The sequence below is a fragment of the Canis lupus genome, chromosome 27 (genome assembly GCF_048164855.1).
Source record: "Canis lupus baileyi chromosome 27, mCanLup2.hap1, whole genome shotgun sequence".
Taxonomy (NCBI): Eukaryota; Metazoa; Chordata; class Mammalia; order Carnivora; family Canidae; genus Canis; species Canis lupus.
In genome coordinates, this window is record NC_132864.1 from 6,835,084 (window position 1) to 6,853,600 (window position 18,517).

General features: G+C 52.5%; 2 protein-coding genes and 1 pseudogene across 29 annotated transcripts in view; 2 read left to right on the forward strand and 1 right to left on the reverse strand.

Annotated features, from left to right (window-relative positions):
- LRCOL1 (leucine rich colipase like 1) overlaps positions 1-14,743 on the forward strand; it is a 36,222-nt gene extending 21,479 nt beyond the window's left edge. For 2 of the 3 annotated variants that reach the window (XR_012019057.1, XM_072802061.1), the window contains 8 exons: positions 1,439-1,499; positions 2,187-2,941; positions 4,751-6,341; positions 9,967-10,083; positions 10,308-10,475; positions 10,833-12,529; positions 12,858-12,928; positions 13,437-14,743. The gene's annotated coding sequence lies outside the window, so the exon portion shown is untranslated. Of the gene's footprint in view, positions 1-1,438; positions 1,500-2,186; positions 2,942-4,750; positions 6,342-9,966; positions 10,220-10,307; positions 10,476-10,832; positions 12,530-12,857; positions 12,929-13,436 lie in introns of all 3 variants that reach the window. The other variant, XR_012019056.1, reaches the window with a different exon arrangement.
- LOC140619850 (U4 spliceosomal RNA) lies at positions 3,874-3,955 on the forward strand (annotated as a pseudogene).
- FBRSL1 (fibrosin like 1) overlaps positions 13,546-18,517 on the reverse strand; it is a 78,272-nt gene continuing 73,300 nt past the window's right edge. For all 26 annotated transcript variants that reach the window (XM_072802043.1, XM_072802037.1, XM_072802044.1 and 23 more), the window contains 4 exons: positions 17,560-17,637; positions 17,268-17,351; positions 16,845-17,043; positions 13,546-15,866 (listed from right to left, as the gene is read on the reverse strand). In XM_072802043.1, the coding sequence (XP_072658144.1) occupies positions 14,903-15,866; positions 16,845-17,043; positions 17,268-17,351; positions 17,560-17,637 (1,325 nt within the window). In that variant the 3' untranslated portion in view covers positions 13,546-14,902. The remainder of the gene's footprint in view (positions 15,867-16,844; positions 17,044-17,267; positions 17,352-17,559; positions 17,638-18,517) is intronic.

Below are 18,517 nucleotides of genomic sequence, written 5' to 3' on the forward strand. Positions count from 1 at the left end.
TAGCATGTTAGCCTCCATGTCAGCGGTTTTTCCATTTTTTTCTTCTCACTGATTTCTAGTTTTATGTGGTTTGAAAAGATGCTTGATGAGATTTCAATCTTCAATTTGATGAAACTTTATTTGGAGTGTCTAGGCATATCACCTCGGTCCTTAGGCTCTCCAAGTAATAGACACATACTAGGGACCCAGCGGGAGTTCCTGGAATGGCTTTTTTGGAGCTGATACCCTCACCAGGGAGCCAGGACAGAGCACAAGTGTCCTCAGGTTGATTCTCAGCACACAGGCCAGGGAGGGGGTGACACTGAGCACATGAGGGCAGGGAGAGACATGGGTGGGGGCCAGTGCACAGAACATGCCTCTGCATACATTGCGTGTCTTGTTGGGAAATTGATTCTCTACCCCTGGGAGTTATTTTTACTGTGAGAACTGGGGGGAGGTGTGCCATAGCTGGGGACTGGGCTTTGTCCTGGCGCAGGCTGGTTTGGTCCCGTCTTCACCAGGATTTCGGGTCCCTCCTCAGTGAGCACCCTCCTTCCACTCCACTGCAGGAGGTACCATCAAAGGGCACAATCTTCTGGCTTTCCTGGGAGCCCCACCACTCAAGCAAGGGGCACAGCAGTCCTGGAGCACTAGAGCTTGCGGTTCAGGCTGGGGTCCGAGTCCAGTCCCTGCTTTATCTCCTAGGCTTTCAATGGATTTAATTCATCACTTAGCAAAACATCAAGATTTCAGGTTACCAAAAAAAAATTGGGGGAATTACTTTTAAAGCTTACCTACAAACATCTTATTTCTACCTACCTAATTCAGGTAATATGTTCCCAACAGCCATGTGTAGATCACCCACGAAAACTGCATGAGCTCTCTGGCTAAGTCCGCCGTTCTCTGCAACTATGTTTTTGTTATTGTTGAAAAATTTTGTGACCTAAATAACAAACTCATCTTTGTTATTTAGGGCTTTTAGTAAACCCAGGAAACATGAGTTTTCCCTTAAGGCTGATAACTCTGAAGGAGTTAGGATTGAAACTTAACTCCTTAAGATTAAAAACTCAGGCACCTGGCAGTGGTTGAGGATCTGCCTTCAGCTCAGGTTGTAGTCCGGGGTCCTGGGATCGAGTCCTGCATCAGGCTCCCCACAGGGAGCCTGGTTCTCCCTCTGCCTGTGCACCTGCCTCTCACACACCTCACAGAGGTGTGTCTCTCATGAATAAATATGTAAAATCTTTATAAGAGTTTTCAGTCTTTTTTTAAAATTAAACCCACAATCTTAAATTTGTCTTTACTACCAAACATTTTTCCCAGATCATGTGAACTTGAAATTCATTTTAATTTAGTTTCTATTTTTGAGAATTTTTATGAGTACTAAATGTATATAAGTGCTCAATTTTCTTTAAGCCAATTAAATAGAGTTTTTTTTGTTTTTGTTTTTGTTTTTTTACAGTGTGATTTTGTTCCAGTAACTTCATTTTCTGTAATACCTACAAACCTTTTGAGACGAACAGGTGAGCTTTCAGGATTGGTAAAGGTAGGTGGGCTTTGACTCACTTGTAGATTTGCATTTCTGGCTTTGTAGGGTTTGCAAGACAGAGAGACACTGGGTGACAGCCTGGATGTCACAGGACGGCCCAACTTTCTAACCTCGCTTGGCTTCTTCACATCAGGGAGAACGCCAACCAAGACATGAGTCAAAACATTTACACCTTCATAAAGTCTGTATAAAGTGCTTGTAACACAAGTTTTCTGAGTTCAGAATTCGACCTTGGCTCCTATCAGTGCCTTGAGCCCGTTATTTGCAGGAAGGCCTTGGAGAGACTCTGCTCCTTTGCCTCCTCCACGGGAACAGTTTGTATTGACAAGCACTGATCATTCTCACTTCTCCCCACACTTGGGAAGATCTTCTGGGGATCTGGCCTATTTCGGGGTGGGGCGGGGCATCTAGGATGCATCTGCAGGGGACACTGCCTGGGTCTGTGAGGCCAGCAGTGCCCAAGGACAGACCCTGAACCATACCAGGAATTGCAAACTTCGAGCATGGATGTAACTAGCCTGTGACCTCAGGGCTGAGAGATGAGGCGAGAGTGCTCACTGTAGATCGTGTAGGGAAAGGCCAGGCCACAGAGGCAGATAGGCCAGAATGTGAGAAGCAGAGCTCACCTTGTTCTAATTCTCACTTCTGCTGTTTGGTCAAGGGAGCCCCTGAGGCCGACCATTGGACTTGTCAGACAACTGAGAATTCTCGACAGAGAATTTGTTTTCTCTCAAATACAGCCACTTTGAAGGGTCTGTCATCGGGCCAGTGACGAGGAGGATCCTACTAATCTCAGCAAGAACTCAAAGCAATAAGCTATGAGAAATACCTGGAGGCCACTTGCCAGGCTCACCATGGACACGAGAGGCATCTCTGAAAGGGACACAGGTGACGTGCCTCATGCAAGCCACACGTTTACTCCTGAGAATAGTCTAAGAAAGCAAAGGCCTCGGTCCCCAGGCAGTGAGGACGGTGTGTGAAACACGCTGTCTCCGGTCTCCCATGGACATGAGAGGTCTCCAACCACCATCCTGCTCACCTGTGACATGGGGCAGGTGCCGCTGGAAGGGGACTCTTCCAGCACTCACAGACACGGAGTTGAGAGGACAGGCCCCTGATGTGCTGGTGCCTCTTGTGCCAAACCCCGCAGGGAGCTGGCACAGCCAGACAGCATGCTGCCCGTTGACCATGCACGGAGGGAAGCCCCTCACTGGGCCAGAGGGCCAAGGCCAGAGAACATTGTCACTGCTCCCGAAGCCAGGCTCTCAGGACATGGAGCCACATGGAGGGAAGCCCCGCATTGGGTTTTCAGCCAGGGAACCCACTGCGCCAACGGGCTGCTTTCCACTGGGGATGTGCCCATCGATGCGGCTTGAACCACAGGCTCAAGGTCCTGTGGCTGCGTGTCTCCCTATGGTGAGTCCTCTTTAGGACAAATGTGCAGATAACAAAACCGTGACGATCTCTGGGAGGAAACAGTGAGTTGGCCAAGAGAACTCAACCAAATTCACCAGAGTCCTAAGCCCAAGGAACTAGCTCTGCAACTATTTTCTCCTGCAGCTTAAGTTTAGGAAGCAAGAGAGAAGGGACTCGCACAACTCTTGTTTCTGTCCAACCCAGAGGCCGACCCAGGAAGGGTCTGGTCTGGCTCTGTGTTGTGACTCAGGTTAATGGAGAGGAATTGCTATGCCAATGTGCACATTTTTGGGTGCCCTGCCCCTCTATAGGTGTTGGAGGAGGTCAGGGCCTGGAATCATCCATATTCCTTGGACACATGCTTGCCCCTTCCGGGTCCAGCCCCTCTCGACCCTGGTGTTGTTTTAGGTCCCTGGCTAAACAAAGCTGTGCAGCCAGCGCTGGTGCCATACACACACAGCAGCCAACCTTGGCAGCCAGGATACTCCAGGCCTGTGGAACTCAGGCTGTTCCGCCAATAGCATAGCCTCCAAGGCAGGGGAATGCCTGGAAAATCTTCCTGTCGTGGCAGCTTTAAGCTGACAGCAGTCACTCCCTCTGTGGACTGGCTGCCTGACGAGGGCCCTGGTGACCCCAGCTACCAAGGCTCCCAGGTGTCTTTTTGGCGCTAATTGCCAGGATTGTTTCTCCAGCTCTGCCTTCACAGGGAGAAGGCACATGTGTAAGGTTAGGGCTTGAGAGAGGCAGGTGCCTCCTACTGCCGACAGCGGGAACCGTGATCAGGCTTCGACTGTGGCAGGTCCCTGGCCACCCTGAGTATCAATGCAAGTGTGTGAAAAACATACCCCGTCCGGCCAACCATAGGCAGCTGGGACATGCATGGCCCCAGGGTGGAGGGAGCACAGCCCCCAAATCTTTCTGAAGATTCCTTTAGCTTTGCGCAGTGGCAGCATCGTAGCCAATGAGGTTTATCCGAGGCGCGATTATTGCTAATTGAAGATTCCTTTAAACTAGGAAAAGTCAGCCACTATTTCAAGTGGCCGTTTGATGGGGTCCCGGGCTTAGCACTCATCGGGGTTCCAGGAGTCTCTTGGTGAAGGGGACCCCAGCAGCCAGACAGGCCCCCTCCTGGCCAGGCAGTCCAGCTCCTGCCCTGGCATCTGTGTGGGATAGGGCTTGGAAGGAGCAGAGGTCTTGTGCCCACCGAGAGGACCCATGACCCAGGCTCTCCTGACACTTGCTCTGTTTCAGGGCAGTAGATGCAGATAAAACATTAGACAAAATTCAGGGATCCCTGGGTGGCTCAGCGGTTTAGCGCCTGCCTTTGGCCCAGGGCGTGATCCTGGAGTCCCGGATCGAGTCCCACATCGGGCTCCCGGCATGGAGCTTGCTTCTCCTTCCTCCTGTGTCTCTGCCTCTCTCTCTCTCTCTCTCTCTCTATCATAAATAAATAAATATTAAAAAAAACATTAGACAAAATTCAACACCAATTTATGATAAAACCCTGGCAATCTGGAAGTAAGGGGAACTCCCTCAACTTAATAAAGAGCAGCTAACATTATACTTTATAATCAGGAACAAGGCAAAGATGTCCTCTCCCACCACTCCTTTTCAACATCATAATGAGAGATGATGACATTTTGGAAGAGGGAGAGTGGGCAGGTGATGATAACTGACTTAGTGGAGAGACAAGCCCAGCTACTCCAACTAGATGAGAATAAGATCCCAAATTCTCAGCAAGTTACTTGGTGGATGTCAACACATGGATTCTAGTTTATTTTTTTTTTTTTTTTTTTTTTTGGATTCTAGTTTATATGGAGAAGAAAAGATCCAGAATAGCCAGCTCCATCTTGAATGACAAGAAGGAGGCAAGAGGACTGGCCCTATGACACCACCCAATATCCAGAGCCTCTGGGAAGTGACAGGGATGGAGACAGTGAGGTCCTGCTGAACGGACAGATCAACGGGGCAGAAAATGAGCTACAACATAGTCCATTGATCACTGCCAAAGGTGTAAAGACCATACGACAGAACAAAGATGGGCTCTTCCATACATGGCACTGGGACAACAGAACAACCATGTGCAAAACAATAAAGAACCACCGAGATAGAGGCCTTACACCCATTATAAAATTACCTCAAACTGGAACACTGACCCAAGGGTAAAACACAAAATGACAGGCTGCTTATCATTCTGCTTTGTAGATCTCATATTTTCTACACATTGAGGGTGCGTGGCAACCCTGTGGCACCAAGGCCATCGGTGACATTATTCCTATGGCATTTGCTCACTTCATGTCTCTGGCCCCATGTTGGGAATGCCCACCATATACCAAATGCTTCCACTGTTACGCTGTGTGTTCTGGTGATCTTTGATGTTACTACTGTAATTGTCTGGGGCACCTGTATCCATAATGACGAACTTCATATGTGCTGTGTGTGTTGTGACCGCTCCATCCACTGCCGTCCCCATCTCCCTCCTTCTCCTCAGGCCTCCTGCTCTCTGAGACACAACAGTACTGAAACCAAGGCAGCTAGTGATCCTACTGTGGCTTCTAGGTATTCAGGTGAAAGAGCTACATGCCTCTCGCTGTAAATCAAAAGCTAGACATGATTAAGCTCAGTGAGGAAGGCATGTTGAAAGTGAGATATGCTGAAAGCCAGGCCTTTTGTACCAAACAGACCAGTGGTGAAGGAAGAGTAACATTCTGGAAGAAACTGAAAGAGCTACACCAGTGAACACACGAAGGATACGTTGGCACCAGCTAATGAGGATTCTGACGCACACCAGAGTGTCTCCACACAACAAGGGTCTGCAACACAGTCAGCAGGGACTGAAATCACAAACATGCTTTATCGCGGTGGGTTTTACACTGAGATGTTCCCGGGTGCTGAGAACAGATACCAACTGCCTCAATGGCTCCCCCAGGTCTCTCTGAAACCCCACAAACAGCAGAGCCACTACCAGAAAATACACCAACGATCCGTCAACTCCAGGGGCCGAATCTGGAGTGGCCCCTGACAGCAGAGCCCTGACAGACAGAGGGGAACTAGTCCTGAGCACAAGTCCTGACAGGGAGATGGCACATTTCTGAGCAGGACACAGATGGGAGGTCGGCCCTCTGCATCAGCTGAGGAGATCCCAACTGTGCCAGTAACAGACCTGCTGGAACTTGTCCACTCTCCAGCAGTTTGCACTGGGGACCTTCTGCTCTCTGGGAAACCCCAATCGCTGGAGAAGCAGGATATGCAGGGATGCATCAGTGGAAACCTCCACTTGACTCTCCACAAGGATCAGTGAAGCACCAGAACACCACTCTCTTCCACACTGACCTGGAGGAAGAAGATTGGACAGAACCGCTAACTGGCACCTGGTATTAGAACCCAGCAACTCCACCAGGTACCGGCTTTTGTACTTCTCCCTTATCTCACCCGACTGAATTGAATGTAGCATTGGGTACAAGGCAGAGACTCCGAAAATACCCCCAATTTAATTCCTGATTTACTTTGTGTGCTAGCATTTCATTGTAGAAGAGCAGCTGCTGAATCTGCATAAAGGGCAATTAGATCTTTAAACAGAAATAGGCAAAAAAAAAAAAATCATTTATCACTCCCAACTTGCAACATTTAATCCATAGTCACCAATTAGAACGTTAATAATAGATCCATGACATGAAGTCCCGACTTTATTTTTATTTTTTAAAAATATGTTATTTATTTATTCATGAGAGACACAGAGAGAGAGAGCGAGGCAGAGACACAGGCAGAAGGAAAAGCAGGCTCCATGCAGAAGCCTGATGTGGGACTCGATCCTAGGACTCCAGGATCATGCCTTGGACCGAAGGCAGGTGCTAAACCGCTGAGCCACCCAGGGATCCCCAAAGTCCTGACTTTAAAAGAACAGGGACACCTTGTAAGGTGCATAGAGGACACATGAAAACAGCCTACAATACACATCACTACCCCATTGGTGTGCATCAGGCTTCAATCTCACATCACAGATTTCTACCCCAAGAATATGGAAACCTATGTTAAGAAAACCTCTCACAGACATATTGGAACCTACAGTAGAGGCGATGCCTTGACATTTAACATACAGGAGTTCAGATCAGATATAAGTCCCCAGGTGGTGTTCAGGGTTATCCATTTATCTCTGTGCCTAACTTAAAACCTGTATCAAAGCGGATCTGCTAAAAGGAAGGAAACAGTTGATGTTCACTGGTAGGAGTTTCAATTGGAGGAACATTGGCAGCTGCTTTTTTCTATATCAGATCATTCGAATATCACACTTTAAACATTTTTGAAACCAAATAATCTCAGAATGACACATGTTGGGCCCAGATGGACAAAACTAGCAATGTGTGACAAAACAGAAATCAATTTTACACGGAAGTAAACAGGGACATGGAAATTTGACATGAAGCAGTTGGAGAAATCACTATAAATAACAACATACTGAAAAAAACGACATGAAAATATCAGAAAGGGAGACAGAACATAAAGACTCCTAACTCTGGGAAACGAACTAGGGGTGATGGAAGGGGAGGAGGGCGGGGGGTGGGGGTGAATGGGTAACGGGCACTGAGGGGGACACTTGACAGGATGAGCACTGGGTGTTATTCTGTATGTTGGTAAATTGAACACCAATAAAAAATAAATTTATTATTAAAAAATAAAGTAATAAATAAATAAATAAACTTTGGGAAAAAAAAGGTATTTCTCTGACTGTAGGCTGACAATTGTTGCAGTAGGATAGGCTAATATGGAGAAAACTCTTGAACAGCTATAATCTTGGGGGCAATCCTGGTTGTCTGAGATGCCAGACAGCTCAGCCAGAGGTGAAGGAGATACCACACATCCCTGTGCCTGTGCTTCCTTGGGAAACTGTAAAAGTACACTATTGGCACTTCCAAGAGGAAACACGACATTGGTTGACCATACTGTTGTGGTTCCTCAATATGAGAAGAGAGAGCAGAGTGAGCCTTATGACAGAAGGCATATTCCTGCTCTGAAAACTATGAAATATGGATGAAAGACATTGAAGACGACACTAGCAAATGGAAAGCTACACTAAGCTCATGGAGTGGAAGAATTAATGTTGTTAAAATGTCCACACTACCCAAAGGACTCTCCACATTCAATGCAATCCCTATGAAAATGCCAACAGTATTTTTCACAGAACTAGAACAAGTAATCCTAAAATGTGCATGGAACCACAAAGACTCCACATATCCAAAGCAACCTTGAGAAGGAAGAACAGAGTTGGAGGCATTGCAATCCCAGATTTCAAGATATACCACAAAGCTGTAGTGATCAAAGCAGCATGGGGCTGGCACAAAAACAGACATAGATTAATGGAGCAGGGCAGATAGCCCGGAGATAAACCCACATTTTATGGTCAATTTATCGAAGACAAAGGAGGCAAGAATATGCAGTGGGGAGAAGGCATACACGGTGCTGGGAAAACTGGACAACTACATGCAGAAGATTGTAATGGGACCACGTGCTTATGCCATCCATGAAAATGAACTCCAAAAGGATTAAAGACCTAAGTGTGAGCCCCGACACTGTAAAACTCTAAAATAAAACATAGGCAGTAATTTCTTGGACATCAACCTTAGAGGTAGTTTTCTAGATGGGTATCTTCAAACAAGGGAAAAAGATGGAAAACTAATGCGTTGGGACTATGTCAAATCAACAAGCTTCTGCACAGGGAAAGGAACCATCAACAACATGAAAAGAAAACTTACCAACTGGGAAAAGATATTTGCAAATGACATATCTGATAAAAAGTATCCAAAATATATAAAGAACTTATAAATTTCAACACCCCCAAAACAAACAATCCACATTAAAAATGGACAGAAGACATGAACAGACATTTTTCGAAAGAAGACATGTGGATGGCTACAGATATGAAAAGATGTTCAACATCCCTCATCATCAGGAAAATGCAATCAAATCCACAAGGAGGTACCACCTCACACCCGTCAGAATGGCTAGAATCAAAAAGACAAGAAATAACAAATGTTGGTGAGGACGCCAACTGGTGCAGCCACTGTAGAGAACAGTATGGAGGTTCCTCCAAAAAATGAAAACAGAACTACCATATGATCTAGTAATTGCACTGCTGGGTATTTACCTAAAGAAAATGATAATGCTAATTTGAAAAAATACATGCACCCTCATGCTTATTGCAGCATTATTTATAATAGGCAAATTATGGAAGCAGCCTAAGTGTCCCTTGATAGATGAATGGAAGAAGATGTGGAACACACACAACAGAATATTACTCGGTCTTAAAAATAAATGAAATCTTGTCATTTGTAACAATATGGATGGAAGCAGAAGGTGTTAAGTGAAATAAGTCAGGGAAAGACAAATACCATGATTTCATTTACTGTGGAATCAAACAAACCAAAAAAGAAGAAAACAGAAATAGACTCATAAATGCAATCAGGGAAATTGTGGTAGCCAGAGAGGAGGAGATTGGAGAGTTGAGAGAACCAGGGGGAAGGAGTAGAGGTACAAACTTCCAGTCATAAATGTCACAAGGATGAAAAGTATGGCAAAAGGAATATAGCTACTGATACTGTACTGTCATTTATGGTGGCAGATGATGACTACAACGATCATGGTGAACACTGGGTGATGTACAGAACTGTCGAATCACTATGTTGCAACCTATATTTAATATGACATTGTATGCCAACTATGATACAAAATTTAAAAATTTTAATGTCTGATACTATTTATGAAAAGTTCGAGCAAGGCAAATTTAACAGAGTCCCTATTCTGCGGCACTGATATAGACAATAAAGCCAAGTTGACTGAAACTAGATCTAATTTGCAAACAAATTACTCTTACTGTTGTTACTGCTGATAGAAATGGGAGTAATTTTTGAGAGAAAAATTACGATTCCACTGTAACCATAAATACATACTTTTGGATATTAGATTCTATTTCTGCTGTTTTGAAGTTTTGATTTCTATCTGTAAACTACTCTGAATCCTGATTTTTCCAGATTCTTCCAATGTCAGACTACAATTTTCCACACATATACAATTTTCTTCTACCTTTTTGACTTGAAATCATGGAACACAGAAATATGGGGAGGCTGCTGGATGCCGGCCTCGGACAGGTCTGCTCAGAATGGCTTCGGTTGATGCCGCCCGTCTGTGTCTGGAGCCCTTCCCACTGCAGCCCTGGTGTCAGTGGGGTGGGCCTCCCCCTCCACGGGAGGCGCCGGGTGCTCAGGGACCCCCGGACCCCAGAAGGTGGGCACGTGCCTGCGAGCCTTCTGGGACCGAGCTATCCTCTCCCTGGCATTTTTCCCAGCTAAACGGTATTTTATTCCATGGCCAGCGCAAGCAATCAAAAACATCGTGATGAAGTGGAAGATGAAAAGCTCCCGTTGGCCACCTCGTGCGCTCAGCTCAGGGCATTAAGCGACTCGGGCTGTGCGCGGTCACCACGGCCACCGCCGGCGACTTCCCACAGGGACGCTGCGTCCCCACCCCCACCTCGCAGAAGGTTCGTCCCGGTCCCGGTGCGCCGCCCCGCCCACGCCCGTCGCCCGCCCGGGAGGACCTCGCGCGGGTGCAGGGGAAGCGCAACCCCCGCGCGTGCTGCTCTTTCCAGCGGGCCCCGCGGCAGGTTTGTTTTCTGTGCCAACCGGCTGCAGCTGGAGCCAGGGGACCGCAGCTAGCGGAAGTGCCCAGGCTGAGGCCCGGGTGGGCCAGGTCGCCGGGGGCGGGCGGGGAGGAGGGGCTCCGCCGCCACGGGCGCCTCTGGCTGGGGACGCGGGGCCGGGACCGGCGCGGGGAGGGGCGGCTGGCGGGGCCCCGGCGGGGGAACTCCTGGGAACTCCTCCCTGTGGTCTCTCCCCAGGGCGAGCCAATCAGAAGCGACAAGAGGTGTCACCCTGGGTAGTGCCCCGTGGATGCGCCGCCCTCAGCCCAGGGCAGCCGCGCCTCTGCGCCTCGCCCGCGCGTCGTGGCTTTCATAAGGGGGTGGCGGTGGCGGTGGCGGTGGCGGTGGCGCAGGCTGCTGCCGTGATGGTCCTCGCTGGGAAAGACGCGCGATCGCCGTCGGGGAGGGAGCGGGAGCCCGCAGAGCCCCCTGGTTGGCGCTGCCCCGCGGGACCCCATCGGAGCTCCAGGAGCCACTCAGCGAGAGACGGGCGGGCGGGGCTGCAGGACGTGCCCCCGGGCGGGAGGAGCCCTGGCGCTGGAGCCCTCCCCCCTCTGCTGCCACCTGGGTCCTGGAAGTGCAGGAGGGATGCTTGGTGGGGCGCTGGGCGGGCAGGGGGCACCTAGCCCCGCGGAGAGGGGAGACCCCAGACTGGGGACAAACCCGTGAGCCCGACCCCAGAGGGGCGCCGGCCAGTCAGAAGTGGCTCAAGTAACGGTGGGCCTGCCTCTGCTCCCCGAGCTGCCAGGAGTGCATTTCCAGGAAGCACATCCTTTCCCAGGAGGGCCCCAGTGGCCGTGTGGCCTCGCACCAGGGAGTAGAACCCGAGCCAGGGCCCTCAGAGGCCCAGGCACCATAGGAGCTAGGGACACAGCTCGGGCACAGCGCTTCCCGCAGGACCCGGCCTGGGCCATGGAGGGCTCTCTGACTCACCCTGGGTCTTCCCTCCACTGAGCTCCCCATGTGGGTTCTTTCTGTTGGGTTACAATCTATTTTTTTTTTAAGATTTTATTTATTCATGAGAGAGAGAGAGAGAGAGAGAGAGAGAGAGGCACAGACACAGGCAGAGGGAGAAGCAGGCTCCCTGCAGGGAGCCCAATGTGGGACTCGATCTGGGGACTCCAGGATCACGCCCTGAGCCAAAGGCAGATGATGCTCAACCACTGTGCCAGGAGTCCCTGGGTTACAATGTTAGTTCACTTAAATTTCTCCTGCAGTAGCTTCCAAAGCAAGGACATGGAATAAACACCGTGTCAGAACATGTCTTTATTCTTGACGAATCTGGCTGGGGTGCTTTCCATATCCCTTCATTTAAATGCCCTCCCCCACATTGCGTTGGATCTTTTTTCCTGAAAATTCTGAGTCAGATGATGGGTGTCCTGGGAAGGCCCTCTTTTGTTTTTCCTGTTCTTCAACTCATCATCTTTTTGTTTTACCTTCTAGGAGATTTTACAAATTTTGTAAATTCTTATCTTTTAACCCTTTTATAGAAAATCTTTGACAACCATTATTCTGATTTTAAAGACACTTCCTAGGGAATAATGTTTCAGTGTAGACCCTGAGTCCCCGGAGTTTGGTGCTACATTACAGATAATAGTGCCTTATAGGCCACTCTTGTAGATTAGGGCCTTTGGTGGGGAGTGCTCCACTAGAGGGCTCTCAGGAGGCGCCTACCACAGAGTGCTCCATGGAAGTACCCACCACAGAATACTCTCAGGAGGTGCCCATGAGAGTGCTCCCAGGAAGACACTTTACCAGAGTGCTCCCACGGCGTACCGACCACAGAATGTTCCCTTGAGGATACTCCACCTCAGTGCGCCCAGGAAGTGCTCCCAGGAGGACTCTCCACCATAGACTGCACCCAGGAAGATGCTCCACCAGAGTGCTCCCGGAAGGTACCCACCAGTGCTCCCAGGAGGATGCTCCAGCAGTGTGCTCTCTCAGGAAAACACTCTACCAGAGTGCTCCCAGGGACAGAATTTCACTATGGATTTGCTCCATCACGAGTAATCCTCCTCATGGGTAACACTCCATTAGAGAAAATGGCATCCCTCAGGGATGAGAAAGCCTGTCTCCATGCAGGTACCAACACTCTCTCCCATGGGTAACATTCCACCAGGGGCCCTTGCCTGGGACAGGGGTGGAAAGTACTCCTCTCCACCCTGTGGTTGAATGCAGACTGTGTCCTTTGGCTTTTAGCTCAAATATTTTATCTCTTTACAGGATATGCCTGGAATCCCAGGTGGTCTCAGGGAAGAGTCTGATTGGCACCCACATGCCCATTTTACCTATGGGTAGGTTCTCAGAGCCCTGGGGGCCAGCGCGCTGGCCAGGCCTGTGCTTCTCCCTCACCCCTGCTCTGCCTGGCAGCTGGCTTGGGCTTAGCGTCGCCACTGGACACAGAGGGCTCCGTGGGGGACCCCCAGGCCTCCATATGGGGGGCCCTACTTAGGCTCAGGCCTGGCTGCTCACCCAACAAAGGCAAATCCATTCAGAGCACCGAGTCAGGGCCCCCATTTCCGAACCACGGGCCGGGAGCAGAGGTGGCTAGTTCTGCCTCTGCCCTCTCCTTCCCTGAGCCCTCATTTCTCCATAAAAAGGCTCATCTGGCTCCATGTGGTACCAGTGCTGCAGGGGCAAGGCCAGCATTCCAGGGATGTGACCCTCCACCCAGTGCACAGAGGGGACAGGGCTGATGGGGTGGGAGAGGCATTCCAAGAGCAGGAACAGTCCTGGGGGCGCCAGTCCAGGCAAAGCTAGGGATGGCACGGACAGAGCCCAGGGAAGGTGCTCTGCTTCTAGATGAAGGGGACCAGCAGCCCCGCTCTACCCGGCGCACTGCACTGCCCTGGGGGAGGGGGACAAGATCCCCCACATTCTACAATGACACACAAAACACCTGACCACCTCGTGATCCAAAATCAAGCCTGTATTTATCTTCATTGATTGACACGTGAACTGAATGTTTAAAACAACCAGAGTCCACAGTGGAAACATGGCTTGGGAATACAGAACAGAGCAGATGGCTGCAGAGGGCTGAACCCATGAGGCTCCAAAGTGCAGTGGACACAGGTGTGGACAGCAGGGAACAGAAAGGACACTGAGGTCAGGACAAGGGGACGTTCAGGTGGTTATGAAAGCAAAACCAAAATCGAAAGATCATGCCAAGGCCTCCACAGGTGGAGGAGCACGCTGAGAAACACCTGCTGACGGCTTTCACATGGAAGAGTGGACATAAGCTACTATTTCTGTTTGCAATGAACCGTTAGACTCTCCACTCCTACTAAACATCTACTTGTCTGGTATGGATTCCAAGAACGCTGCACAATGAGCGCTAGAGTCCAGAGATGTCCTCAAGACCGGAGTGGCCAGTTGAGTGGCCACCGAGGAGGGTGGGTCCGGGAGCTTGGGAGCAGCTCCGACGTGCTGCCAGGCAGCGGGAAGCTTCCTCCCCAGACAGCGGCCAGTCCCACCTCGGAGCGCTTGCATAGTTGAAAGATCTGCTGCAGTGATGCTTCCAAGCATTTTCAACTGACAGCGAGTGGGTTTTTTGTGACCATATTAAACAAATAACCAGAAAGATTTCTAGAAACTGCTTTTTATAAAGTCTACCTAGGTTAAGAATTTAATAATGTCATATATTTATATTAACAGGCTATTTACATATTTCATGTTTTTTTTTAAAAAACAAACCAAAAAAGAAATCCTCTTATGCTTCTGCATAAGGCAAAAAAAGTTTTGTACATTATTATTATTTTAATATATATCTGTAACTTCGGTTCCAAGTACCAAGGGAGGGCCAGGCCAGCCCTGAAGGGGGGGGGGGGGGCCTCACAGTGCGCTGGACAAAAATGACCGTTTTTATCTCCATAAATAAGACAAAAGATCCTGGGGCTCTAAGAGAGAGATCTGAGGCCTTTACATTGCAAATCTGAACTGAAGATAAAAAAGCAAAAACTTTTGTTTCTTTTTAAATGTCTAAAGAGCACAAAATTGAAAAAAATACAAATCTATTAAAAACGCTTCTCACCTGTGGGAAAAGATGTACAAACGTGAACTTTCTCCCAGTAGCCTAATCTCAAGCTCAGAAAACAAAAGCTCGCCCCCAGCGAAGCTGCAGATTTAACTACCCCACGGCGCGGGTTTTAGGCGGAAAGCGAGCGTCACCCCGGGCCCGACGGGGCTGTGCTTAGGTTCCAGAAACGTCCTCATCTTAGCCTGTAGCAGTGCATGTGTGGAAGGCCTCGGCCCGGGGCGGGGCCCGGGGACTACCGGGCCTCCACCTCCTGGGGGTTGCGGGACGGGGAGTAGTCGCGCATCTCGGGCCCGTGGCCCCCAAGCGGCGTAGTCCTGCTGCGCGGCGGCGGCCCGGGAGGCGTGGGGGGCGCGCCGGCAGCCACCAGCGGGGGGGGCGCGCCCAGGGCAGCGGTGGCCGCGGCGGCGGCGGCGGGCGGGGTCCGCGCCAGGAGCCCGCCGTGCAGCGCGGCGGCGGCGGCGGCCCCGAGGCGCGGGTAGTGCAGGGCGCCCAGCGCGGGCAGGAGCGCGGCGCCGTCGAGGTGTGCGGCCCGCGCGCGCTCCAGCTCCTCCCGGCGCGCCTCCCTCAGGCGCTCAGGGCTGTAATCATGCGGTTCGCGGTCGCGGTAGGGGCGCTCGGGGGGCTCGTAGAGGGCGGCGGGGCCCGGGGCGGGGGCGGCGGTGGGGGCGGGCAGGGCGCGCCGGGGCAGCTCCAGGCCGCGGTAGGCATCGCGCAGGGTCTCCCACGTGAAGCCCAGGCGCTCGCGGGCCGCCGGGGCCAGCCCGAGCTGCAGGGGCGCAGGGGGCACGCGTGGGTGATCGGGCGCTGGGTGCAAGCCGGCCGCGGGGGGCTCGGGCGCGTCGCTGTCTTCCCTGCGCTCCTCCTTGACCCTGACGTCACCTTGGGGCCGCTGGGCCAGCACCTCCAAGGGCTTTCCCAGCTCCCGGCCCAGGAGGCCGGCTAGACGCAGGCTGTCGCCCAGGGCCGCCTTGCAGTAGGGGGACGGTGGGCGCACAGCCGGCTTGGCGCCGTCGTCCTTGGCCGGAGAGCAGCTCTCCTTGACGCGGGGCTCGGGCTCGGGCTCGCGCTCGCGCTCGGCGAGGACTCCGGGCCGGCAGGGTTCGCCCTGGCCGCGGAGCAGGAGGCTGCTGACCGGGGCCCCTGCTGGGGCTGTGGGTGACGCCTGGCTCAGCAGGCGCGTCTTCTCCAGGAGGTCCCTGGAATTGACAAGGCAGACCCATTCCCTCAGCCGGGGTGGGGTGGGGGAAAGACCAGGCGGGGCTCTGGAACAGGTGCCCCTGAGGCAAGCGGCTTACTACAACGTTCCCCCCATGTAACCTCGGGTCCTTGGGGTGTGGGTGTGTGTAGGGGGGTTTGTCCCTGACTACCCGGTCAACACGGACACACCCACACCTCATGCAGGCCTCACGCGACCCCCACGATTCCCTCCCCCTGACAAACAGCTCAGGAAGAAGCTTTGCAGCAGAACATGGAGATCCCCCTCCAGTCCCAAGCCAAGAGGCCCCTCAGTGAGGAATGGGGTCTCCAAGTACACTCTGGGGAGGGGGCCCCAGGGTCCTGCCTTGGCCATGGCTGACCATAGCTCCCATTCACAAGGCCCCACTGCCCTGTGCCTTGAATATGAATACAGGGGCAGGGATGAGGGCATGGCCTCCAGGGCTGCTCTGGAACTGCGGCCTTGGCTGGGGACCCCCCAATAGGAGGGGCTTGGTCAGAGCCCTCCTCTGCTCCTGTCCACCCCACTAGCCAGCCACAACTCCATCCTCATGTTTCTGACTCTGCTGCCGACTCTGGAATTGGACCCCCACCTCCCTTACCCCAGTCTCTTCCTGCTGCCCTGCGGCAGCCTGACTCGGCCCATCCTCTCAGGCCGACCCTCCCGCAGGGGCCCCCACTTAAAAGATGCAGATAGCTCTGCTGCCCTGCTGGCCTGAGCTCCCTGCGGAGGCCCCACGGTGGCCAATGAGCTGTCCATCTCCCATGCTGCTTCCAGGGGTGGACCCTCCCTCTCCATAGCTCCTGCCTAAATCCTGCCCCACCAGGGGTTCTCCCTGGGGGCCCTCTCTCCATTGGCCTTCCAGGCCTTGAGGGTACAGCAAGGGAGATCTCCAGGGCAGAGCCAGAGTTCTGCAAAGCCAGCCGGAGGCCCTGGGAACAGTGGGGGTGCCACTCACCGCTCCTCCCTGCCCTTGTCCGGCTCTCGGTCGTGGTTGGTCAGGGCTGAGACCCGATCAGGGTCCACAGGTTTAGGCCATGGGGGTGGTGTGGGAAACGAGGGGGGCGCCCGGTGCAGTCGATTCCAGGTCTCATGGGGGCTAGGTAGGCCATGCAGCGAGGAGCTCTCCTTGGGGGCAAAGATGCCGCTGCCCTGAGCTGGAGAGGGGCAGCAGTGAGAGTCCAGGACAGCGTGCCCACCCCCACCAAGGGTGCCCCAATGGAACCGCAGGGCTGCTGGGGAGAAGCACACCATTCCTGCATCCCAGGGAGGCAGCCAGAGTGTCACGGTGAGCCAGGGGTCAGGGTGCATGCCAAACCCACACCAGAAGCCCCGTGTGTACGAGTGGGTCGAGCAGGGAGCAAGGGTGGTGGTCACTCACTCAGTGCATGGCTCCCTAAGCCTCCGAAGGCGTTGCTGCCCAGGCTCCCCAGGCCCCCAAAGGTACCTGGCCTGCTGAAAGGGTCTGTGGGGACAAGTGGGGTCCAGGTTTCTGCGTGGCTCATGCCAGGGCTCCCATCTGACTCTCCTCCTACCCATGACACCAGAACATGGCAGGTGCCAAGTATAGGGTCTGAGGGGTCACCTCTTCCCACCACACACACCCTCTCCCAAATCCTCTGAGGTCTGCAGAAGGCCTGTCACAGACTTCAGTGACCTGAGAGCACACCTACCTGTCAGGTGACCCATGGTCAGGAAGCTGCTGGGATGGGCCGGGGGTCCAAATGGGTTGGTGGTGGGATGGGCAGCACCTGTGGGGGCAGGTTGTCAGGGGCCTGACACACCTGAGGGCTCCTGTTTGTAGCTTGCTCCCAGGGTGGGGATATGCCAGCTGCCTCTGGGAACCAATGTATACCTTCCACTGGAAGCGTGTGGGGAGGGGGGGGCACTGAGAGAGCTTTCCAGGCTGTCCTCTAGACACTGACCCCAAGACTTCCAACTAGAAGCTAAGAAATGATCCTGGCTACATCACAGTGTCTTAGGGGACAAAGCCACTGAAGACGGCATCTCCTGCTGTGGTCTCCTCCAGCCACAGCCCACAGGTGTCACCACGGGGTCAGCTGTGCTGGAGCCCGGCCCTAGTCGCACCTCCAGGGCAGCTGGGGTAGGCACAGGCCCTGAGAAGGGGCTGCTGGGTTGGGGGACTGGCTCTACTGCTAGGGTGGGGCATATACCCTTTGTTCTGGGGGGTGGATTTCTGGCAAAGACTGGTGATGTGGCCTGCCCTCGCTCTCCAGCATCCCCAGTCTCGGGGGACACCCGCAGTGGAGGGTTTGTTTTTGCTGGGCTGCTGCACGCAGTTTCTAATCTCCAGGAGCCCCCCACCAGAAAGCTAGCCACTCTCCTGAATGACTCACAGCTCGAAGAAATCAAACTGGAAATTAGAAAATAAGAGACAGCTTGCTCTGGTGCTAATGAAGATGTGTGTGGGGTGAAGTGTCCCTTTAGGGCACACGCATTGAGAAAGGACCAACAAGCGATAGGCAAGCTCCCAGCTTGAGGAGTCAAGAAGGCCAGGGGGTAGAGCCCTGGTGCAAGAGGAGATGCCTGACAAGCAGGGTAGGCCAGCGGCGTCCATGACCATGTGGCCCTGGACTGGGTGTGTGGAGGGCGGGGAAGTGCATGGGTGCC